This window comes from Microtus oregoni, unplaced genomic scaffold, assembly GCF_018167655.1.
Source record: "Microtus oregoni isolate MIOR12 unplaced genomic scaffold, Mior012 000048F_ref0000485, whole genome shotgun sequence".
NCBI lineage: Eukaryota > Metazoa > Chordata > Mammalia > Rodentia > Cricetidae > Microtus > Microtus oregoni.
Window position 1 is genome coordinate 3,560,293 of NW_024543222.1, and position 25,672 is coordinate 3,585,964.

Here is a 25,672-nt window from a genome sequence, read left to right on the forward strand (position 1 = left end):
TTTACTTGCCTTTTTTGGGGGGCTGGCTCATTAACAAGAAAAGGGGACACCATTAAAACTGCCTCTGCCATTTGTTCAGGCTCTGCTGCTTTCTCTGTGCCAGAGGCCACCCTTCCATGCCCTTTCCTCAAGGGAGCCTGGCAGTGGGTCCTTCTCCAGTCATGGGGTCTGTGGGGTGGACAGCTAAGTGTCCTGATGGCAGTCAGCTCCACACTGGGTAGTGGACACCAGTGTGCTGAGTTCCAGATTCTGGGGGAACTGACGTCACAAAATCTAGCGATGGGCAGGTGTCACTGTTCCGGGCTGCAAGTTGGAATGGTTGTCCCAGTTAGGGGGAGGTGGCATCTACCGCTTTCCTGCTGCTTCCCCTATTCCTGTTAGAAGACAAGTGGGCCGAGAAGATGTCGTGGGTGTAACTACTGCCTGTAATTTTTCAGTTTGAAATGTGTTGTCAGAATCTCTTCACTGGAGAGAGATTAGCAAGTCTCCAGGTCCTGACAACAAAGTTCGGGTCCACTGGGAAGCCAGTGAGCTTTCTGGGCTCAGTTGCGGATCATGGGTGAGGGTTTAGTCACAGGAGCAGAAGGGACTAGTCACTAGAAAGTCCACCCAGCACAGGTAATGGTTTCCCTGGAGCCACGTGGATGGGATGTCCCCACTCCCCTCCCACCCCAGCACTCCCAAGACCACTTGAAATTAGGGCAGAATTGTATAGAAATGGCCAGGAGATACCAGCGTCTCTTTGGCAGTGCCTAGTACGCAGGCCCAGGTGATCACCCACTCTCAACAGGATCTGTCTCCTGTTTGCCAGTCTCCCCGAGGCTTCTAATGCAGTCCACTCAGGGTGCCAACTGGATCTGAAGGCAGAGCCTCAGTCTTCCCATGTGGGGATGGGGCAGCTGGCCAGGCTTTGCGGGCCTCCGCAGCTGAAGGGAGTCTGTGTGCTCAGCACCAACATGACTGTGCCATGGGCACATAACAGTGATCATGTGCTTGCATAGCATGCCAGAGACACTGGGTTCAATCCCCAGTACAATTTCATAGCCCTTGCTAGTGTAAAACCCCATCCTCTTCCCAGTCCTAGAACAGGATCAGCAGATTGGAAGTCACTTTATTTGGATTTGAGTCTCAGAAAGGCTCCAAGCACAATGGTAAGTGCCTTCTAGATGCAACTGCCCAGCCAGAGGGTGCCTGCCCAGCTTCGCCTTCTAGCATTTAGGGGGCAGAGCCTTTCTTACAGCCCCGCCTTCCTACTTTCCCTACAGGGTCCCTACCACCTCCCTGTGAGCTTTAGATAGCCTCCCATATGAGGGCATGGATGCAGGAGAGGGTCCCATCTCAGTGTAGACAGACAAAGGCACGGAGAGCCAGGGAATCATAATGGCTTTTCTGGAGATGGCCTCGGCTGAGGCTCCCAGCTGGATGGGGCATCTCTGCTGCCACAAACCATCCAAAAATAGTTTGGGTGCACTTGGCCCTGCACGGCTTCGCATGTCATTGACTCCCCATCCACGGAAAACATGCCCCTCTGGTTCTTGGGCTCCAGGCGGAAGGCAACCACAGGCACGTGCACCAAGTATGGGCAGTTATAGTCCATATGCTTGCCCTTCTGCATGGCCAGGAAGAGACGCAGCAGCGTGGCCCTTGACACCCCCGCACGCACGTAGAACAGATGCATAACGCCAGCCTCACAACGGCCCATGGGTGCTGCGAACATCTCGGTGCTCAGGTGGGTATGTAGCAGTACCAGCACCAGAACAAAATCCTGTTCCGGCACCACGGTCCAGTGAGAAGGCACCGGCTCCTCCAGGGGAACAAGGTATGTGTCCACAGGGCCCTGGTGCGCCTGTGCCGGAGAAGCAGGCATCTCCGAGGCAGCATTTCCTACAGGAAGGTAGGCCAGTTGGCCCTGGTAGATTCGCAGGGTTGCTAGGCGAAAGATGGTCCCCATTGTGAAACGGATCTCCCCCAAGCGCCTGTACTTCTCACTCTCCAGGTCCACATCAGCAACGAAGCCCCAGGACAGGCTGAGCACAGAATAGAGCTGCAGTCCGGAAGCCGTGTGTAGTGACAACAGATTCATGGGTGACAGGTGTCGGCGGCATAAGAGCAGCGTGCAGTTGGTCAGGAGGGCTTCGCTAGTTACCTGCTCGTACCTGCAAGGTTAAAGTTCAGGTGGAACGGGGCAGGAGCCCTCATGCATCCCCTTTTAGATCTTTTGGGGGAGACGGTGGACCTGGGGAGTTAGTGGACCCAGTGACCCAGTAAACTGAGGATGCAGCTCCAGAAGAGACCGTGGAGCTTCCCACAGGAACTTGGAAAACCTGGTGGTAGGGGACGTGGCCTGCTTGGACCCTCAGCTGTTACCCAGCATAGTAGTTCAAGGAAGCCGCCAGTGCGTTGCCGGACCCTCCGGGGAGGCTACACAGGGGCTTCCGGATGGCAATCTCCCAGTCAGGCCGTGACATCAGCCCATTCACCACCTGTGAAAGCAGAGTGGCCTCAGTCCAGGAAACTATCCCAAACCCTCTGGGCCATCCTCCAGCTCAGTTCTTACCTCGTGCATGAGACCATCACCGGACATGACCGCCAGGGCATCCCAGTGGCTCAGTTCCTCTGCACACACCAGCTCCCTGGCATGGTTCGGCCGTTCTGGTGGAGGATTTGATGCTCTCAGTGCTGGCTTTCTGGCAGAAAATGCTCCCTTTACCCCCTGGGGACAGTACTCACCAGTGAGCGTAAGTTTGAAGGATACTTCAGCCTCCTCCAGGAGGGGTTGCACAAATCTCTGGAAGAGCTGCAGAGCCTTGCCCCTGCCGCTCCGGGGGTTCAGCAGCACCAGCACTCTGCAGGGCCGCGGGAGCAATCCCCTAGGGCAGCCTGCTATAAAAAAACAAACCAGGCGGGGCTGCAGAGAGGATTCAGGAATTTGAAGCACTGGCTGAGGATCCAGGTTCGGTTCCAGCACCTGGATGGTGGGTGATTCACAATGGCCCCAAACTTCAGTTCCAGGGGAATCCTACGCTCTTTTCTGACCTTCAAAGGCACCAAGCACACATTTGGGCGCACACACATACATACACACATGCCATCAAAACACTCATACACAAAAATCAAACCTTTAAATAAAAACAGCCTGGCAGTGGTGACGCACACCTTTAATCGCAGTACTTGGGAGGCAGAGGCAGGCCTGATCCTGATCTATAGAGTGAGTTCCAGGATGGGCAGTGCTACATAGAGAAACTTGTCTTGAAAAACCAGAAAGAGAGAGAGAAGAGAGAGAGACAGAGAGAGAGAGAGAGAGAGAGAGAGAGAGAGAAGAAGAAGAAGAAGAAGAAGAAGAAGAAGAAGAAGAAGAAGAGAGGGAGGGGGAAAAGAAAGAAAAGAAGAGAGAAAGAAGGCAATGTCCCCAACTAGCCGCTAGAGGGCGAAAGAGCTACAGTGACATAACCGGAGGAGCCCACTACTTGGGTAACAGCCCTGCAAGAGGAAGCGGCCTCCCACAGGTTGTCCCAGAGTGGGACTCCGCAATACCTCTTTCTTTGGCTCAGGGCCAGCCGACTTCTGGCCTTGTGGGATAAAATGCTTCTCTCGAGCGACCCTAGGCTTTTTATGGCCCATCGTTTATTTATTGGTCAAAGGGATCCATCCCTTTAGCTTTTCCCAGACAGGTACCCCACAAACCTGGTTCCATAGCCAGGTCCCGGGGGGGCTCCCGCTGACAAGGGGCCACCAGCGCTGTCCCGGCGCTGCTAGGGGTGACGGCGACTCCTGTATTCAGCTCCTTATCGGTGTTGCCCAGGAGGGTGTCTGGCGACTGGCTGTGGGGCTCGCCCTCTCCACCTCCCTGGGCTGTGAGAGCGGCCCCGTCATTCCCCGAGGCGGCCAGATCTGGGGGACAGGAGGAGACAGTGTTGGTGGGGGTCGCTGCCTGGGCTCTGTGCATGTGGGGCAGCGTGCCCAGCCAGAGCTCCTAGACCTCGCGGAGGGAGCTGCATGCTACGGAATCACAGAGCCCCATGCGTCCAGAATCAAGCTTTCCAAACAGATCTCCCACCCCACGAACGTTCCGTTCCAGAGGACTCTGGATTCCGGCCCGACGAATGAGTCAGTGACCCGTGGCTCCCTTCGTCAGGCCTCTTCACCCCTTGGGGTTGGTGGAGAGTCCCGGTGCAAAAATTCCCAGAACTGGCATTGCTAGGCGCTCACTCTGGTCCAGTCGCCGCGTCCCCCGCCTGAATTCCGAAGCCGCTGGGTCTTCAAAAGGGGTGCTCGCTGCGCTCTTGAGAACAGTGCCCAGGTCCTGCAAAATCCAGCCCGTGCTGGATGGACCCACGGCTGCCTTCTGCGCTGCCCCAGCACAAGTGTGCACTGAAGGCACAGACGTGTGGCGGTCTCCCTGGCGGGCCCACGAAGGCACCGCCAACTACGGGAGGGCGGGGGTGTGGAGGACGTCCCTACCCAGTCGGTCCCTCTAGCGGCCTGTAGCGGAAAGCATCTCCTCTGGGCTCAACCTCGCGACTGAGGGACAACTGAAGCACAGGGTTGGCACCGATTCCCAGGGATCGTTCCCCTCCGGTCTCAAACTTTTCGCTCAACTTGGCTGCGGTGCGGGGAGGGCGCTGAGTCTCTGCGCCAGCCTGGCCACGCCCCACGTGCCTTGGGCTCTCCTGGGTGGAACCAGCGCAGCTCACCGCCCTGGTCCCCCACCCGCCCCGGATCATCACAGTGCCGCCCGCAACACGGTCGCTGCGACCCACGGCTCGGCCACGTGCAGATGTTGGGGGTGGGGGACTGGATCCCTGGACCCGATTGTGCATCCCTGTCGAGGACAAGCTGGAGGAACAGCTCAGGAAATCAGCGAGGCGTGGAGTTCCGCGCAGGGCTTTAAGTAGCGCGAAAGCGAGGGCGCAGCCCAGATCCCCTTGCCCAGCAACCGAGTGGGCCTCGGGTGCGCTTGGTTCCGCGCTCTCTCTGAGGACCCTGGGCTGCACCTCAACCGCTGCTCACAGTAGGGAGGCGGAGCCTCTTTGGCATCGCCTAACCCCAGCCTGATCAGAGAATTACACACCCAGATCCTTCCTGCTGTCCTAACTCTGGGCCAGGTCGGGTCACCCGCCACCCGCAAGCTTCTCTTGCTCCCCTGTTCCTTCGTGGTGGATTTACTTTTAGCTTCCAGACGCAGCCGCTGGACCACTCAGCCGCCGAACCCGAAGCAGTTTGTCATGCCTTCCGGGAGAAAGCTGAACCGGTTTGGGGACTCCTAGCTGGAGCGCGAAGTCCGGAGGAGGGAGCCTCCTCAGCAACCTCCAAAGTTGGAGCCTTTCCCCCAGGAAATACTGTCGAGGCCTGGGCAGCTGCCTGCAGCGGATGATCCGGATCCACAGTCCTCACCAACTGGAGAAACCCAACAGGGTGGACAGAGGAACTGGGGGGCTCTCACCGGGATTGGAGGGGCAAGCATGGGGGCGTGGTCCCACCGCTCCCCACCCCCTGGGGCAAGTTCCTGGTGAAGATGCACGAGACCGGGAGTGTGCGCTTCGGTGGAGATAAACAGGACGCATGGGTCGTTGTGTAAGTGATGTATTTCACGGCAAATGACCTAAGGGGGTCCATAACTAACCCGACTTAAATTTCTGGAAGATTATTCGCGGAGATTGGGAAAATGAAGCTCCCAAGTCCGACTCTGACCTACCCAGGCAGGACCAAAACAGACACCAGACCCGCGGAGGAAGGAAGTTGCAATGGTCCGGCTCCAGATGCGGAGGGCTCGCACGCCCACACCGGCCCCCGCGCGACCCCACACACCTCTCTCTTTGCATCGCCTTCTTAAAGTCCAGAAGGTGCTAGTTCCGGAGGAGCAGGGGAGCAGATAACAAGGCGTTGCAGTGAACTGGGTCACGCCTTGAAGGTGGCTTCTCTCCCAGCGGACTCCTGAGTTCCCAACCGAGTTTCTCACTATTTTAGGGGTCCCCGGCTGGCCAGGGGACGCAGGCTGAACCTGCGGTTCCGCACGCGTCTCTGCAATATGTACCTTGGCTCTGCACCGCCCCGGGACAGCTTGACCCGAGTCTTCCGAGAAGGTGACTCAGCGACACACTCGCGGGTGGAGAAACTCCCGGAAACAAAAAACTAGAGGAGTTGGAGGAGGCACGGGCGTCATCATACACCCCCAGTGCCGCCGCGCGTGGCCACGGAGATCTGGTCCTGCACCCACCCCCATCTCCGGCTTCCCACCTCACACCCCAGGAATCCAGCGCGGACAGGGGATGGCGGCTCTGCAGCCGCAGTGCCGCGGTCACGCGCTGCGAGGACGCGAGCGAGCCGTGGTGGGAGGAGGGGGCTCAGTCAGATCTTACTGCTGCTCGCTCCTCTTTCTGTCCTGTCCCACCCCTTTCCAGAGATTTGGTGTCTAGGTTGGCTTTGGCATCTAGCAAACTCAGGAAGCTATTGTCCCCGAGATTGCGAGCTTGGAGGGGGCTGGCTGCCCAGGCGCCTTCTTTCTCTCTCTCTCTCTCTCTCTCTCTCTCTCTCTCTCTCTCTCACACACACACACACACACACACACACACACACACACACACACATTTTTGGGGGAAGGGCTGTCTACCAAGCCTGAAAAGCTAGTTGTTAGCAACTGAAGAGGGGAAACTGAGGCATGGGAAAGGAAAGACCGGGCTGCGGGCTGCGTGTAAATCCATGCTCTAAATGCTGACCTGGAGCAGGGTCGCGTTTTTTCCTAGGGGCGTGGGGCTGGATCTTCTCAGACTGCAGGCCAGCTGGGGCGAGGTTGACGGAAGACTTTGAATTGGTGAGAGAAGCAGACCCAGCCTGCAAGGCTCTTTATCCCTGGGCCTCAGGGCCAGTTCCCTTCCTGACCCTGAAGATCCAGTGGGAGGGGGGTTCCAGTCTGGCCCCAGTTCCAGTCTGCACAATGGCTCCTCTGTACTCCCAGCTGCCTCATCCCCTGGCCTCCTCACCTCTTTGGCCTTTGTCTCTCTTATCCTCCTTACCCTCCCCCATCCTGGGCAGCCTTTCTAGACACCATCCCTTTCTAAAGAACTTTATCCTAACTCCAGAAACCTCTGGCCCCGGATCCAGGACTAGACATGAACAAGATGTTGGTTTGTGAGCCGGGCGGTGGTGGTGCACACCTTTAATCCCAGCACTCGGGAGGCAGAGGCAGGCGGATCTCTGTGAGTTCCAGGACAGGCTCCAAAGCTACAGAGAAACTCATCTCAAAAAGCAAAACAACAACAATAAAAAGATGTTGGTTTGTGTTTGTGAAACTTGAAGGAACTGAAACCCTGAGAGGTTAAGGATCTCAGTGGAGCTGTCAAACCATTTCCCAACACAGCTGAGAAGAAAGGTGAGCCCTTCCCCCAGTCTGTGAGGCCATGTCCCTCCAGAGGGGATCTGGGGATCTGTTAGCCTGGTGGATTTTCAACCTCAACAGCCTCTCCAGGTACCCAGCAGCCTGAGGGTCTCCAGGAGAAGGAAACAGCACTTACCCCCAAGTACTTCCCTCCCCATGTGCGAGCACACACACCCCCCTCCCCGTTAACCAGCCTGTGTCCAGGAAGACCCACCTAGCCTTAGCCTCAGGGGAGTCCTCCATTTTTGGCCATACCTGTCTCACAGACAAAGGCTTTGTTTTCCTCCCTGCATGGCTTTCCCAGAAAGGAAATATCTCCCTACCTCAGGCCAGACAAGAGACAAGCAAGCAGTCACGAGACCTGGCCTCTGCACCCCAGGAACTCAAGGCTACCAGGTGACCAAACATGTAAATGTTTTTTGTTATTTACATGTTTGTATGTGTGTGTGTGTGCGCGCGCACGTGCGAGCATGCACGCGTGCACTGGCATGCCATAATATGAGTATAAACGGCAACGGACTTTCTTGTTCTCTACATTGTGAGAATCCCCGGTGCTTGAACTCGGGGAGTCAGGCTTGGTGGCAGGCGCCTTTACCTGCAGAGTCATCACTGGCCCCTGTTGTTTTCCTTAGGTCGGGATGCCTGGCACCTCACCCACCGTGCCTGAAGCTACCTTCCGTGGGTGATTTTTATTTTATTTTTACGGCATTCGACAGGGCTTTGTATCCCAGGCAGTCCCTGAACTTGCTATGTAAATGAGGATGGTAGCTTCCTGACCTTCCTGCCTCTACCTTCCTAGTGTTCAGATGGCAGCTTTATCCTACCACATCAAGCTCATGTAATGCTGCCAATCAAACTCAGGGCTTTGGGCGTATGGGGCCACCACGAGACCAGCTGAGTCACTCTCCCTGTCCTTGGCAGTGGTTTTGTTTCGTAGTTTTAAAAAAGCATCTGCAGGTCCACTTAGTTTTGTGCGTGGGTTATTTGCCTGCATCTCTGCATGTACACCACACGTGTACATGTGTGTCTGTGCCTGTGGAGGTCAGGAGAGGCATTGGATCTCCTGGAACTGAAGTTATGTATGGTAGTGAGTCTCCTTACGGGTACTGTGAACTAGCCCCGGGTCCAGCCTCAAACTCAAGGCAATCCTCCTGTCTCAGCCTCCTGAGTGCTGAGATCACAAGCTCAGCTTCCCTGGTGAGTTCAGCTCCTCAAGTGCAGGCCTTCTGGGCCTCAGATTCTTTCTCTTTTTACTGTCGCTGCCTGGGAGGTTGTAAGAGAAGGGAACCGTTCACCTCTGATAACGGTAAACTGTTCCCAGACTGTCGGCTGTGTGGCTTTCCGTTCTGATTGCTCCCAGATTGCTCCATGATGGCCGTGCCAGGCATTGCTTGGGGGTGCCGCGGGCCACACAGGGAGGGTTGGAGACCCAGAGAGGCTGTGCAGGATGTCTGGCTGTGTGTTGAGTGGAGATTTCACCTGGGGTTCCTCTTCTGTGCGATGCTCTACCCCGGCTCTACCCCGGCTCTACCCTGCCCCAGCCCGGCTCTACCCTGCCCCAGCCCAGCTCTACCCTGGCTCTACCCCGCTCTACCCTGGCTCTACCCCACTCTACCCCGCTCTACCCCGGCTCTACCCCGCTCTACCCTGCTCTACCCTGCTCTACCCCGGCTCTACCCTGCTCTACCCCGGCTCTACCCTGGCTCTACTCCACTCTACCCTGGCTCTACCCCACTCTACCCCAGCTCTACCCCACTCTACCCCGGCTCTACCCCACTCTACCCCGGCTCTACCCCACTCTACCCCGGCTCTACCCCACTCTACCCCACTCTACCCCACTCTACCCCGGCTCTACTCCACTCTACCCCGGCTCTACCCTGCTCTACCCTGGCTCTACCCTGCTCTACCCTGGCTCTACCCTGCCCCAGCCCGGCTCTACCCCGGCTCTATCCCGCTCTACCCCGGCTCTATCCCGCTCTACCCCGGCTCTACCCCGGCTCTACCCCGGCTCTACCCTGCTCTACCCCAGCTCTATCTCTCTGATGGTTTGAATAGGAATGGCCCCCAGAGGCTCCTCTATTTGAGTGCTTAGGGAGTGGCATTAGGAACTCTGACCTTTGGGGTTTCAAAAGCCCCATCCAGTGCCAGTGCTCTCTCTTAGAGCTCGGAGCTCCTTCCCCAGCACCAGATCTGCCTGTGTGCCACCATGCTTCCGGCCACTCGGATAATGGACTAACCTCTGAAACATTAAGCTAGCCCCAGTTAAATGCTTTCCTTTAGAAGGGTTGCCATTGTTATGATCTCTCTCTCTGTCTCTCTCTCTCTCTCTCTCTCTCTCTCTCTCTCTCTCTCTCTCTTGTTTTTTGAGACAGGGTTTCTCTGTGGTTTTGGAGCCTGTCCTGGAACTAGCTCTTGTAGACCAGGCTGGTCTCGAACTCACAGAGATCCGCCTGCCTCTGCCTCCCGAATGCTGGGATTAAAGGCGTGCACCACCACTGCCCGGCTTGTTATGATGTCTCTTTACAGCAATAGAACATGGACTAAGGGGCTGGAGAGATGGCTCAGCGGTTAAGAGCACTGACTGCTCTTCTAGAGGTCCTGAGTTCAGTTCCCAGCAACCACATGGTGGGTCACAACTACCTATAGTGGAATCTAATGCCCTCTTCTGGCATGAAGGAGTACATGCAGACAGAAAGCTCATACACTTCTTTTTCTTTCTTTCTTTCTTTTTTTTTTTTGTTTTGTTTTGTTTTGTTTTTGAAACAGAGTTTCTGTGTATCTTTGGAGCCTGTCCTGGAACTAGCTCTTGATTTCACAGAGATCCGCCTGCCTCTGCCATCTACCACCCAGTTTAAGCTCATACATTTCAAAACAAAACAAAACAACACCAATTAAGACGACCTCTTAGGAACTCTCCTTGTCCTCCTGGGCCACCTTGCTGCAGCTGGGACCCAGGCCCCCTGGGCCTTTGGACTCAGTTTCCCATATACCCTTCCCCCTCGGCCTTGTTGACCCTGGCTACAACACTCTGGAATCTGAACACCCACAGGTGTGCCATTTGGCTGATCCCAGCCACCTGCCTAAACATCCCGGTGGCTCAGAAAAGCATCTCCTTGTGTCAGCAGGCCTGGTGCTCCTGAGGTTTGGGGGGAGGGTAAATCGGAGGATGCTCCTGATTTCTGCCTATAGTCTTCGGGGTTTCTTGGGCTGTTTGTGATCACCCTGGCCTCTTCCTCTTCATCTAGCTTCACCTCTGACTTCTTAGATTTGTTTATATATCCATACAGACAATGTTTTCAAGGTTAGGCAAGCTTATCTGTACACGCACGCACACACGCACATGTGAAAGGCAAAGATTCTAGGCCATCTCTGTTCGTTTTTGAGACAGTGTCTTACTGTAGATCAGGCTGGCCTTGAGCTTGGAGATCCTTCTTCCCCCGTGTGCTGGAGTTAAAGACACACAGTGCCACCATAACCAGTTGTTCCTCTTTTTTTTTTTTTTTTTTTTTGGTTTGGCTTTTGGTCTTTCAAGGCAAGGTTTCTCTGTGTAACAGCCCTTAGCTGTCCTAGAACTTGCTCTGTAGACCAGGCTGGCCTCAAACTCACAGAGATCCGCCGGCCTTTGCCTCCGAGTGCCAGGATTAAAGGTGTGAGCCGCCACCTCCCCACAGCTGGACTTATTTTTGAGACAGTTTATCTCTTTGAAACTAGAGCTAGTTTCAGCTAAACTGGTCGGCCAGCATGCCTCTAGAATCTACCTTTCAATCCCTATCCCAGCTCCAGAGCTGAGGTCTCAGGCATGTTCCCACACACCTGAGTTTTACACTTCTGCTGGAAATCTGAACTCAGGAATTCAGCTTGCACAGCTAGCATTTAACCCACTGAGCTCCAACCCCTGAAAATATTTTCTATAATAAAATGCCCCTATGTGGCACTAGAGATTAAATACTGGCCCTTGGGAATACTCTACCTGAGCTACACTCCCAGCCCAAGATGTGTGGGTTAGACAAAGATGCAGCCTTCATTACCTCGTCTAGAAACACTCCTCAAGCTTGAAGGAGTGGGCGGGGAACCTCATAAGTTCTTAGGACCATTATGAATCAAGGTTTTATGCCTTCAGTGGAAAGACATAACAACACTAGGCATCCTGAAAGGGGGAACTGATATGAATAGTGCCTGGGGGTTCAGGAGAAAGGGGAGGAGTGCCTGGAAGCCAAGCCTACCGCCTTCTTCCCAAGCTTGGCCCAGGTGCGATTATTGCATATATCTGCAGGCAGCCAGGCTCCTGCACTATTTTGGCTACCTTGACCTTCAGATCCTGGCTTCTCCCTTGGCTTATGACAGCTCCAGCTTCCTGAGCAGATGGATTGTTCCCCAGTCCCTGGAGGAGCAAAGCCTTGCATTGGATGCTGTATGACATGTCTTCACAGCAACTCAGGCTTACCACGAATTTATTCTAACCGTTCTGGACCTGTGGTTTGTGTAACCTAGCCTTTTCTTTAGGCTGCATTCCTTGGTATAAGGACCCTTCATGACCAAAGCTAGTCATTGATACATCTTCAGAATGTATTTTCTTTCTTTTTATATTTATTTATTTTGCTTTTTCGAGACAAGGTTTCTCTGCAGCTTTAGGGCCTGTCCTGGAACTCGCTCTGTAGCCCAGACCAACCTCAAATTCAGAGCGATCTGCCTGCCTCTGCCCCTCGAGTGCTGGGATTAAAGACATGCACCACCACTGCCTGGCTTCAGATTTTATTTCAAAATTCCTTCCTTTCTTCCTTCTCCCTGTCTCTTGCAAGGTCCCTGGGATCATTGACCCCTGCCAGGTGCCCCCAGATAAATTTCTGTCTCCAGACTCCTTCTCATGTACCCCAAACTGGTCTCAAGGATAGCCTTGAATTCTTGTTCCTCGTGCATCCGCTTCTCAAGTATTGGAATATAGGCATGCGAGATCACACCCAGTTTATATGGTACATGCGCCAGGACCCCAATCTTCCTTTATGCTTCGTAAGACTCTTCCAACTGGAGCCTAGCCCCACCCTCTCTCCACATCCAGATTGTTTTTGTTGTTTGTTTTATTTATTTAATTTGAGACAGGGTCTCACTATGTATCTCTGTCTTTCCTAGGTCTTGCTATGTAGATCTTGGGAAGAGTCCCAAGTGCTGGGATTAAAGGTGTGTGCCGCTACTCCCAGGCCACCTCCAGACTCCTAGTCACATCTGTAAAGTCTCTTCTGCATGGAACGTATCATGTTCAACCACGGGCTCCTGGGACTGTGATGGAGACATTTTTAGGGGCCAGGGTTTTGCTAACCACAGCTAGAAATGAAAATAATGTAGTAACCCTCTCCTGACTTGGCTCCAGAACCTTCTTTCCCAACTTCTCCCTCCTCTGGTTTTACCCAAACAAACACAAACCAAGGTCTTGCTTTTCCCCCAAAATAAGAATTTATGTTGAGTAGGACTAGAACCAGTCTTGCTGGGACTGAGATCCAGTGCAGAGAAAAATTGGTTTCTATTTCTGAAAATTACCCAAGAGGGAGGAGCTGGCGTCTTTGCTAAACATAGTACTGACAGGCTCGCAGAACCCCAACTTTTCACCTGAGGAAGGGGCTGGAAACAGCCCAGCCATTCCATTCTCAGCCTGGCACAATTCCCCACTCTGCTTTGCAGGCTTACCCATGAGCACTGCCTGCATCTCCCTCCCATCCCGCCCCTAGGCACCAATGGAACTCCGCGGCTTTGCTGTCACCTCTCCTGTGACTTGGAAGCCCAGCTGCTCTGTTCTTCTGTGACAAAAGTGGACCAGGCTGACCAGACTGCCAGCCACAGACTCTGAGAAGAGTCCCTCAGTGGCAGCCTTCCTTGGACTCCCTCTGACATTACCTTCCATTGGGGCTCGAAGTGGGCTGCCACCTGGCCTTTGCCCAACCCCACATCCTGGATACAAGCAGGATGGATGTTTCCTGGATGTTGGCACAGGAATCCTAGTCTGCCGACCTTACCTCCTGAGGAAAGAGAAGCTATGGCATGGCAGGCCACCCGACTCAGGCAGATCCTAGAAGTGGGAGGCTGGAAGCAGAACCGGCTCCCCTGTAGTCAGGGTAGGAAAGCAGGGCTGCTCCCACAACCCCACAACCCATAGATAGAGCTCAGAGGCTGGGGGACGGGTTGTGCACCCATAGATAGAGCTCAGAGGCTGGGGGGATGGGTGTGTGCACCCATAGATAGAGCTCAGAGGCTGGGGGATGGGTGTGTGCACCCATAGATAGAGCTCAGAGGCTGGGGGATGGGTGTGTGCACCCATAGATAGAGCTCAGAGGCTGGGGGATGGGTGTGTGTACGGTTTTCCCCGCAACCCATAGATAGAGCTCAGAGGCTGGGGGATGGGTGTGTGCACCCATAGATAGAGCTCAGAGGCTGGGGGATGGGTGTGTACACCCATAGATAGAGCTCAGAGGCTGAGGGATGGGTGTGTGCATCCATAGATAGAGCTCAGAGGCTGGGGGATGGGGTGTGCACGGTTTTCCCCGTACTTTTTGTTTTGAAATGTTTTCTACTTCCACATCTCTCAAAATGTGTCCTTGGATGTTTCCCAAAGCAAACAGACAGACAGGGGGTTGGCCCTGATCCCCGGGAGACAGTGACTTTATACTAATTGTCTGGGGTTGCGTCCACCTACCTGAAGGTGGACAGACACACACAGGATACTCTGGGGTGCTGCCCTAGGGGTGTGCCCCTCATGGCTTCCCCTGGGAAGCCAAATCATTGAGGACTAGGGCCAAAAGAGGGGGAGGGAGGCAGATCCCCTGATTTGCCAAGCTGGAGAAGACACGAAGCCCAGGAGCGAGGCTTGCCTACTCTTCACGCTCGTTATCCACGTCCCGAAAATAGAACAGCCCTTCCCTGGAGGCTCAGTTCCTGAAGGTCAAAGCCTCAAATTCTTTGCAGACGCAAGCCTAGTAATTTAGGTAAAGACTGTGCAGGGTGAGCCAGACAACAGGGCACTGGACAAGGGAACGGACGCCTTCGGCGCACCCCACGCAGGCTGGCGGAGGCAGCTTCATGCACGGGAGCACAGCATGACCCTGCACGGCTGCAAGCGACAGGAGGGCCAGTCTCCAAAGATGCAGTTCCTTGTTCCCTGAAGTCCTGGCCGCAGGGACGTGACTGGCATCTGAGCATGAGTTGAGATGTCACTGCTCCTTCACGGCACTGTCTGTCAGATGATCCCAGCGGCTTCCTCTGGCCCGGTTTCAGAGCTGAGTGTGGTCAGCAAGAGATCACCCGCCTAGGTGCTGAGTTCAGCGCTCTCTTCCTGCTTTTTTCTTCTTCCTTCCTCCTTCTTTTCTCTTTCCTTTGTTTCTCTCCCTATAAAAACTTTATTACTTTTTACTTTAATTTTTTTTTTTTAGATAAGGTCCTATGTAGTCCAGGGTGACCTTGAATTCCTGAACCTTCTTTCTTTAGCTCCTTTACTAGGCTCACAAGCAGCTCCCCCACCGTGGCTGGTCCTTGTTTTACTGCGTCTGTGGTAGGCATGGCTTGTGGACAGGTAGATATGCTCAGAGAGGCAATGTGTGTGGAGGTCAGGGGTTAACACTTTGTTTTTTGAGACAGGGTTCCCCACTGAACCTCGAGTTCACTGTTTTGGCTAGACAGGTGGGACAGTGAGCCCTCGGAATTGGCCTGCCTCCATCCTCCCAGCACTGGGGTCACAGGCCACCGCACCCCAGCTTTTTTTATGGAATATAAACTCAGATGCTCGTGTGTGCAAATCACTTTATCCCCTGAATCATCTCTGTAACCCCTTTGTTTTGAGGCTGGGTATAATGTAGCCCAGGCTGGTCTCAGACTCACTGTGGCCAAGGATAGCTTAGAATCTCTTACCTTCCTACTGTCACCTCCCAGATGCTAGGGTCAGGCATGCACCACCACAACCAACTGGAATTTTTATTTTTATTTTATTTTATTTTGCATTGAGAAAGGGTCCCACTAAGTAGCCTTGTCTGGCCTGTAACTCACTATGTAGACCACACTGGCTCCAAACTCTTTAAAAGTCTGCCTGCCTCTGTCTCCAGAGTGTTGAGATTAAAAACATGTGACACCATACCTGGCTCGGATTTTGATCTTTACTGTCTCTTGTTTCAAGGCTTGTAGATTGATTGGTTAGTAATATGTCTTTAAAATTAAAAAAAGAGATTTTTTTTGCATGCTGGGATTGATTTTAGAGTTTGGTGGGTGCTAAGCAAGCACTCAACCACTGAGCTAAAAATATGTATATTTTAAATATACAAAAAAAAAAGGTCGAGAGTGCTCTAAAAAGCGGAGGAGCTTAGAGACAGTGTCGTCTGTCAGCCAACACGATTGTATTACCAGAGAGATGGGCCTCTGAACAAGCCTGGGAGGGTGATTGGGAGAACCTTAAAGTGGGAAGACCTGTCCACCGTGGGTGGTACTATTCCCTGTTGCAGTCCTGGAGCTGAGGGGCAAACGTTCACCCGTGGCTTGCCTCTCCTTCCCTGCCGCCAGCTCCTGCTACAGCCAGTTCTGGACGAAGGACTGGAGCCTTGAACTGGGAGCTCTGGGCTCTTTCTTCCTTCAGCCTCTCTTGGCACAGGATTTCATCCCAGCGACAGGAGTGGAGCGCAAGACTGGAAGCGCTTACCTTCCATTTGTCTCCGTAAACTCCTCAGCAAGGTTCTTCAAACTGCACAGCGAGACTGGCCTCTCCTGTTCGTGCCGCTCTGGCAGATGCAGCAGAGCCCCCCAGGGGAAAGGGTGCTTCTGAATACAGAGCCCCCTACCGAGATGTCGGCATTCTGGAGGGACGCCTTCCCACCCCACGCCTCCCTGGCTTCACAGGCTGAGAGTCCCAGAGGGGCAGATGAACCAACCTGGTACAGAGTTCAAAGGACCAATCAGTCTTCCTGACTTAGCGTGGCTAGAAAAACGTCCCCGCATCAGAGCTGGGCATTTGCAAATAAGCACAAAGCTTTTTAGGTCGAGTTGCTATTGCTCTGGGATCCCAGACCAAGAACTAGGCTCTAAATCGGGCATGGTGCCGCATCCTTCAATCGCAGGACTTGGGAGACAGAGGCAGACATATCCAGGGCTGCACAGGGAAACCTTGTCTTGAAATATGCGCGCGCACGCGCGCGCACACACACACACACACACACACACACACACACACACACACGGCGGTGTGCTGGAGAGAGTTAGACTCTAGAGCGAGGAGAAAACACATCTTAACTGCCAAGGATGGTGAGCACAGGGTCAGCTCAGCCTCCTTTGGGCTCTTGGCAGGCATCAGCGTATTCTTATGGGAGGACATGCTGAGCCCTCGCAAGTAAATCTGCCATCTGTCCCCCTTTGAAGCTCGCAGAGGCACAGGACTTGGGGAAGAAGGAGCAGAAGTCAGGAGCCACAGTGACCCAGGGATGCTGAGGAGTGCGCTGGCCTCCCTTTTAGGAACCTCGAATGTGTGCCCCCACCCCCCAGACTATGAAGAGTAGGCGTCTAAGTTCCTGTCCACACCGGGTCAGAGGAACCCGCTCCACTGAGGTAAGAGCCCACGTGGTGCAAGCATGAGGGTCTGAGTTTGAATCCTGGTCCCCACATAGAGATGTCAATAAAGCTGTGTGAGCCTGTAACCCCAGTGTTGGGGTGCAGACAAGGGCAGGGCTGCAGCGGCCAGCCCAGCCCAGCAAGACTGAGTGTTCTAGGTTCAGCTAGAGACCCTGTTCCAAGGGGATGAGGTGGAGAGCAACAGATCAAGAGCCCGATGTCTCCCTTGGCCCCTGTGGATCTTCACCTCTGTGGACATACATGCCAGCAATAAAGGAAACCGTGAGCGTGGGGGCTACCAACCACTCGAGGAAAATATCTTTTTCCCTGTTTCATTTTGCTCTCCCCCACCGCCCCCCCCCAACCCCAGCAGCCTACCATTATGCTAAATCTCCAACCCCTCGCCTTGTTTTTAAGACAGAATCTTGCCCAGACTGGTCTGGAATCTTCCCTCAGCCTCCTGAGAGCCAGGACTACAAACATTCATGTCCAGGTTTTAAAATGAGGGAATCTGTCTTCTGTGAGTTGAAGGCTATAGAACAAGTTCCAGCACCAGCCAGGGCTCCACAATGAGACCTTATCTCAAAAGAAAAAAAAATCAATATGTACATACATGTCTGTATACATGATCAGAGGTGCCGTTAAAGTCAGCCAGAGGCTGGAGAATGACTGACTGGTGACAGCTACCTAGCATGCCAAACTGATGGATGGTAAACCCCAAAACCGTGCTCAGCTGCCGACTCCAGAGATTTGGCCGGACTAGGGCAGTGAGGGAAAGAAATGACAAACGCATTGGCACGGGAAAGCTGTGGAAAGGGCTCGGTGTTTGGGAACACACGGTGCGGCTCTGGTTGGGGCGGGAACACACAGTCCGCTGGCTTCGCCAGCTGCTTTTTGTCTTCCTAATTACAGGAGGCCAGCGGCTCTTCCTGCAGCTCTCAGCAGAGCCTCATCCCTTCCCTGTCAGCAGAGGGAGGTGGCAACCAGCCCAGAAGCAGGCACTGTTTGGAGGGACTTTCTTGGTCCAGAAAGTGGTGTCATATAGCCCAGACTGACCTCAAACTCGCTGTGTAGCTGAAGATAACCTTGAACTTCTGGCCCTGCTGTGTCCGTGTCCCAAGTGCTGGGCTTACATGAGTGTGCCACCATGCTTGGTTTGCGCACTAGTGGGGATGGAACCCAGGGTTCCGTGCATGCTGGGTAAGCACACTGACGATGAGCAACATCCTCACTCCCCAGGTCATAAACTTTATGAATTTGTTCTACTGATTTATGTTTGGTTTTATGAGACAAAAGTTCACACTACAGTCCAGGCTGGCCTCATGCTGATGCAATTCTCCTGACCCAATCTCTCAATCTGGGATTGAGTGCATGAGGCACTACATCTGGCTTTTTGGTTTATTTTATTTTATTTAATATATTAACAGGGCTGGAGAGATGGCTCAGCAGTCAAGAGCACTGGCTGCTCTTCCAGAGGTCCAGGGTTTGATTTCCATTGTCCACTCGGCAGACTACAACCATATGTAAATCCAGTTCTAGGTAACCCAGCTCTGGGGTCACCCAACACCCTCTTATGGTCTCTGTGGGCACAACCCCACCCCCCCAACACACACACAATTAAAAAAAATAAAGCTGGCAGTGGTGGTGCAAGCCTTTAATCCCAGCACTCAGAGGCAGAGGCAGGTGGATCCTTGTGAGTTCAAGGCCAGCCTGGTCTACAGAGAGAGTTCCAGGACAGCCAGGGCTACAGAGAGAAACCCTATCTTGAAAAAAAATGAGAAAAAAAATAAATCTTTTAAAAATATGGAAACTTTAGAACCCAGCTTGGACTGGGCTGTAACACGGTGGTGGAGCACATGCCTGGAATACCTAGTGCTGGCTTCTGCCTCCTTTATTCTGTTCTTTTATTCTTCCTAATAATAATGGCAGGAGGGAAAGGGAAGGTGTGGGGGAGGGGCTTCTTCACTTAAGGACCCTCACCCAAAGGCTCAGTCATTCCAGTGCTAAGAAAACCACAGGGATATTTGGCCTGTACCATCCCTACATGGAAGCTATTCCCTGGAGAGGAGGTGGCAGGCTGCATCCACCCAGATGGCAGCTGAGGTCATTGCACCTGATGTCTAAAGTAGGCAGCACATTGAAGCCACCTGTGCTGGGCTCCCTTCTGAAATTGTGACTTACCTGCCCCAAATTGTTTTCAGAGGTCACCAGTGACCAGAGAAAAACAAACAAACAACAAAAAACAGAGGTGTCCTAAATTTAATGAAGAACACCACGCAGCCGTGCCTTCCCCTAGTGTGCTGTGATTTCAAACTGCCGCAAGCCTCTGGCGTCAATGCTCCCGGCACAGGGTCCACAGCTCTCTCCTCAGGGTCTCTCCTGCCCCAAAGCATTCTTCACTTGGCCTAACCTGCTCTTCAGGCCAGCGCAGGCGCGTGGAGACAACGTCGGCTTCCTTCTCCCCAGTCCATAAAAGTTTCCTTCACTCTCGGTCCAGCAGGCCGTGACCCGACTTCTAGCAAGCCCCGATGCTGTGGGTTGGAAAGACTTGTCTGAAGCTTGATGCTTTTTCTGGCTAGCATTTTTAATTAGCTTATATTAATTATACACAATAATGGATTTCATTTTAATATTTTCATGCATGTATGTGAAGTATTTGGGACAGAGTCACCCCCATTACCCTTTCTTGTCCCCTGTTTCCCATGGTCCCCTTCCTCATCTCAACTGGTTCCCTTAATTCTCCTTCTGTCCAACCCCCCACTGTGCAGTGTGTGTGGTGTGTGTGTGTGTGTGTGTGTGTGGTGTGTATGTATGTGTGATGTGTGTGTGGTGTGGTGTTTGTGTGTTGTGTGGTGTCTGTGTGGTATGTGTGTGTGTGTGGTGTGTATGTATGTGTGATGTGTGTGTGGTGTGGTGTTTGTGTGTTGTGTGGTGTCTGTGTGGTATGTGTGTGTGGTGTGTGTGTGGTGTGTGGTGTGTGGTGGGTTGTGTGGTGTTTGTGTGGTGATGTGTGGTATATGTGTGTGTGGTGTCTGTGGTGTGGTGTGTGTGTGTATAGGGTATGTGTCTGTGGTGTGTGTGTGGTGTGTGTGTATGGTGTGTATGGTGTGTGTGTGTATAGGGTATGTGTCTGTGTGGTGTGTGTGTGTGTGGTGTGGTGTGTATGTGTGTTTGGGTGCATCCTATAGAGAGTTTCTTGCAAAGGTCAGAGGGAGTTTCCAGGGAGTCAGTTCTGTCCAACCACGTGAGTCCTGAGGATTGAACTCTGGTTTCCAGTCAGGCAGCAAGCACCTTCACCCACTAAGCTGTATTACTGAACCCTGGCTAACTTTAATTTTTTTTTTTTTTTTTTTTTTTTTGGTTTTTCGAGACAGGGTTTCTCTGTGGTTTTGGAGCCTGTCCTGGAACTAGCTCTTGTAGACCAGGCTGGTCTCGAACTCACAGAGATCCGCCTGCCTCTGCCTCCCGAGTGCTGGGATTAAAGGCGTGCGCCACCACCGCCCGGCTCCTGGCTAACTTTAAAACAAAAACAAACTGTATGTTCATTTTTTAAATTTACTTTTTACTTTATTTTATGTATATGGGTTTTTTTTCCCCCCAAGACAGGGTTTCTCTGTAGCTCTGGAGCCTGTCCTGGAGCTAGCTCTTATAGACCAGCTGTCCTCGAACTTACAGAGATCTGCCTGCCTCTGCCTCCCGAGTGCTGGAATTAAAGGTGTGTGCTGCCACCACAACCAGCTATATGGGTGTTTTCTCTGAGTGTATTTTTGCACCATATTCATGCCTAGTGCTCAAGGAGACCAGAGAGGGAATCGAATCCCCTGGAACTGGAGTTACAGATGGCTGTGAGCCAACATGTGGGTGCTAGGAATTGAACCTGAGTCCTCTGGAAAAGCAGCCATTGCTCTTAACCACTGAGCCATCTCTCTAGCCCTGGCTAGCATTTTGTCTTATTTGTTTTATTTTAATTTTTTTTTGAGAGAGAGTTTCTTTGCGTAGCTGTGGCTGTCCTGAAACTCGCTCTTTAGACCAGGCTAACCTCAAACTCAGAGATCCCCCTGCCTCTGCAAATGCTAGGATTAAAGGCATCTGCCACCTCCACTGGGCTCTGGCTAGCATTTTCAACAGCCCAATAAGCCATTTTTATTTCAGTGGCCCTTAGTTGCAAGAGTATTGCTTTAACATTAGATTCTACCATGAAGACAGAACACCAGTGTGCTACCAAAGGACAAACTGAAGTCGATTGTGGAGCAAAGCAGGGACACCAGACCAGGACTCAGCCGCTTCACCAGACCAGGACGCAGCCGCTTCTCTGACCGCCACTCAGAACCCTCCGATGATGCAGAATGCGGCAGTGGGTTCCCCATTACTCCGAAGTGATGTAACCTGCATTGTTAGCTGTAACCAGCCCCGGAAACAACCCAGGCATAGTTCAGGGATGACACATGCTATCGCAATCTCTCCCACTTCCTTCCAGACACCAGCATGAAACACAGGCATGGTGACAAAGCTGGCTGCCACCCACACTACTACACGAAAAGGGGGGTGCCATGCCCCCCTCTAAGAAAGTGGGGGTGGGGCTGCCACCCAGCTCCAAGTAAAGGGGCAGAGTGGTCCTGGTTCTGCAGTCCTTAACATCATCAGTCCGAGAGGTCTCATCAATTAACAAAGCTAAATTATCCCATTTCCCTGTTGAACAGTGCTATGATTTGGAACTGGCTTTTTCTTAATGTCTAATTGGTATTTAATTACTAGGGGATCCTGCTTGCCACCGTGCGGGGAACAAAATCGTACGTTCCTACCATGAGGTCCTTACTCTGCTGGCTGGTGAACTGTCAACCGAGAATTGTCCTGATTTTTTTGTGTTGGGTGGTTGGTTTGATTTTCCGTGTCAGCACACTGTGTTTGTGACATGGTCAGATTTCTTTGTGTGGCCATATGTGGGTGCAGGTGTGTGGGTGCAGGTGTGTGGGTGCGTGGCATGCATAGATAGGTTCTCCGGTGCCCTACAGATTTTTGGGACAGACTCATTAGCCTGGAATTCCCCCCCTCCTCTCTCTCTGTTTTGTTTTTTTTGAAACAGGGTTTCGCTGTAGTTTTAGAGCCTGGAACTCGCTCTTGTAGACCAGGCTGGCCTCGAACTCACAGAGACCCGCCTGCCTCTGCCTCCCGAGTGCTGGGATTAAAGGTGTGCGCCACCACCGCCCGGCTAGCCTGGAATTTTAAGTACCAAGCTGTGTGCTTCCAAGGAGCGGCAAGTCCCCACCTCCCCTCTCACCCTCACTGGGAGGTGTGGCAGGTGTGTGCCACTGCACACAGCCTTTGACTTGAGTTCTGGTCCTCGCTCTTGTGACACACACACTTTCCCAGGGTCTCACGTAGCCCAGCTGCCCTTGAACTCACTGCTTAGCTGAGGACGATCTTGAATTTCTTGTTCTGACCCTCCTGCCTCCAGATCCCGTGTTCTGGAGCCGCTGGCCCGCTAGGCAAGCACCCTAACCCCTGAGTGTGTCACCTCTGTCAGAGTTTGAAGAGCCTGGCTGCGTTTCCACAGTGACTGTGATAGCAGGGAGGGGTCACAGGAAGAGGAGGACAGGAAGGAGAGAGCAAAGGGAGGTGGGAAGTGGAGGGAGGCTCGCAGGGCTCTTATGTGAGCTGAAATATGAGTCAGTGCTGTGCTCACGTTAGAACTTGAACCTAAGCTGGGTGGCAGTGGCACACGCCTTTAATCCCAGCCTTGGGAGGCAGAGGCAGGCAGATCTCTGAGTTTGAGGCCAGCCTGGTCTAGTGAGACCCTGTCTCAAAAGTCACAACATAAAACACCTTGAACCTGTGTTGTTTAACCTGTACGTGTTCCTTAAGTGTACTGACCTAAGACAATGTTACTCTTCTCTCTCCGTGGGCTGTGGGTAGACAGGGCACAGCCGAGTGCTCTTACTTGGGGGTGTCCTGTTGCTGCAAAGTTCCTGGGCCTGAGCAATGGTGTTGCTCTCTGACACATTCAGAGTAGATTCTGACTTCTAACAGGGACTTCAGGCAGGGTGGTCCTTCCATGTGAAGCTACGGCTGGGTTCCTAGACAGAATGCCAAGAGACAAGTCAGAAATCACGGGACATCTCCCACCCCAGCCTCGTGTCTCAGAAGATCACTCTCAGCTGCACTGTGTTTGTCAATCAAGGGACTGAAGTCGTCAGCCCAGATTCCAGGGATAGAAAGTGGGTTCTTCTACCTGTGAGGAGCAGAGCGGGTTGGGAGGGGGCAGGGAAAGAAGGATTGATGGTGATGTCTTAGGAGATGTCCATTTTAGTGGGTAAGAACGGGGCCGACTGTACTTGTATGTTACAAACACATTCCTTCCAGCACGTTCCAATGCCTGTCTCACAGTGTGATGACCGGTGTCCAGCCTTGGTCTTGGTGCTACAGCTGCGATCTATCTCACGGGACAATATTTATCTGTAACCCCATCTCACCCCTGGAGGCGGCTGATTTTCCATTTAGCTGTTTTGTTTGAGACAGCTCACCATGCAGCTGGTTCATTTTTCTGTCAACTTGATTCAAGCTAGGGTTATCTGGGAAGAGGGAACCTCAATTGAGAAAATCAGATTGGCCTGGGACTCTGTGGGAGGGTCTGGCCCACCGTGAATGGTGCCACCCCTGAGCAGGTGGTCCACGGTGGTATGAGAGAGGCAGCTGACCATGAGCCGGACAGCGAGCCACGAGGCAGCCTTCCTCTGTGGCTCCTGTCTGGATCCTGCTCTGCCATTCCCTCCGTGGTGGACTGTGTGGTGGAAGTGTAAGCCAAATAATCCCTCTCCTCCCCATGTTGCATTTGGGCATGAAACAAGAAGCAAATCAGAACACCCTGCATACACTTCCCTCTGTGTGTGTGTGTGTGTATGTGTGTGTGTGTGTGTGTGTGTGTGTGTGTGTAAAATCACATCGGTCACCTTCCTCAGTTGCTCTCCCCCTTCGTTTTGCAGCAGAGTCTCTCACTGAATCTGGAACGTGTGGTTTGGACTGATGTGGGAACACTGGCTGAGCAAGTTCCCAGGATCCTCCCCTCTGCCTCACCAGCACTGGGTTTATAGACACACAGCTCTGTGCTGGCATTCTCTGTCAAGGATCAAGTTCAGGCCCTCATGCTTACTTTCCTTGTAAGCACTGTAGTGACCAGGAGTCTCCCCGGCCCCCTTCTCTCTCAATATTAATAAAGGCATTTTTGGAGCTCTGGTCTGACTCTGTGGCTTAGCAACACACACAAACACACACACACTCTCACACACGCACACACTCACACACACACACAAACACACACACACTCTCACACACACTCTCACACACGCACACACTCTCACACACGCACACACTCACACACACACTCTCACACACACACACACACTCTCACACACGCACACACTCACACACGCACACACAAACACACACACACTCACACACACGCACACACTCACACACACACAAACACACACACAAACACACACACACTCTCACACACGCACACACTCACACACACACACAAACACACACACACACTCACACACACACACTCACACACGCACACACACAAACACACACACTCATACACGCACACACTCACACACACACAAACACACACACTCTCACACACGCACACACTCACACACACACACACTCTCACACACGCACACACTCACACACACACAAACACACACACACTCTCACACACGTACACACTCACACACACACAAACACACACACTCACACACACACTCACACACAAACACACACACACTCTCACACACGCACACACTCACACACACACACAAACACACACACTCTCACACACGCACACACTCACACACACACAAACACACACACTCACACACGCACACACACACACACTCTCACACACACACAAACACACACACTCTCACACACGCACACACTCACACACACACAAACACACACACTCTCACACACGCACACACACACACAAACACACACACACTCTCACACACGCACATACTCACACACACACAAACACACACACACACTCTCACACACGCACACACTCACACACACACACAAACACACACACACTCTCACACACGCACACACTCACACACACACACAAACACACACACACTCACACACACACTCACACAAACACACACACACTCTCACACACACACACTCACACACACACACTCTCACACACGCACACACTCACACACACACAAACACACACTCTCACACACGCACACACTCACACACACACAAACACACATACACACTCTCACACACGCACACACTCACACACACACAAACACACACACACTCTCACACACGCACACACTCACACACACACAAACACACACACTCACACACACACACACTCACACACACACAAACACACACACACACTCACACACACACAAACACACACACACTCTCACACACGCACACACTCACACACACACAAACACACACACTCTCACACACGCACACACTCACACACACACAAACACACACACACTCACACACGCACACACACACACAAACACACACACACTCTCACACACGCACACACTCACACACACACAAACACACACACTCTCACACACGCACACACACACACAAACACACACACACTCTCACACACACAAACACACACACACTCTCACACACGCACACACTCACACACACACAAACACACACACTCACACACAC

General features: G+C 52.8%; 1 protein-coding gene and 1 long non-coding RNA gene across 9 annotated transcripts; one reads left to right on the forward strand and one right to left on the reverse strand.

The window, feature by feature from the left end:
* Nucleotides 1-1,099: 1,099 nt before the first annotated feature.
* On the reverse strand, nucleotides 1,100-6,818 carry Sphk1 (sphingosine kinase 1). 8 transcript variants are annotated; one of them, XM_041636009.1, is made up of 7 exons: nucleotides 6,717-6,818; nucleotides 5,696-6,132; nucleotides 3,685-3,891; nucleotides 2,731-2,883; nucleotides 2,558-2,652; nucleotides 2,368-2,483; nucleotides 1,100-2,156 (listed from the first exon to the last, which is right to left on the reverse strand). In XM_041636009.1, exons 2-7 carry the CDS (start codon nucleotides 5,820-5,822, stop codon nucleotides 1,376-1,378), a joined length of 1,479 nt encoding a protein of 492 aa, XP_041491943.1. In that variant the 5' UTR covers nucleotides 5,823-6,132; nucleotides 6,717-6,818; the 3' UTR covers nucleotides 1,100-1,375. The 8 variants fall into 8 exon arrangements, with proteins under 8 accessions (XP_041491943.1, XP_041491946.1, XP_041491949.1 ...); XM_041636012.1 differs by lacking the exon at nucleotides 6,717-6,818 and adding an exon at nucleotides 5,167-5,397 and having other exon boundaries at nucleotides 5,809-6,335; XM_041636015.1 differs by lacking the exons at nucleotides 5,696-6,132; nucleotides 6,717-6,818 and adding exons at nucleotides 4,210-4,303; nucleotides 4,462-4,481.
* On the forward strand, nucleotides 6,616-15,475 carry LOC121436241. Its single transcript, XR_005972667.1, has 3 exons — nucleotides 6,616-7,369; nucleotides 7,680-7,771; nucleotides 12,503-15,475. It is a non-coding gene; the product is annotated as an uncharacterized LOC121436241 (long non-coding RNA).
* Nucleotides 15,476-25,672: the final 10,197 nt, after the last annotated feature.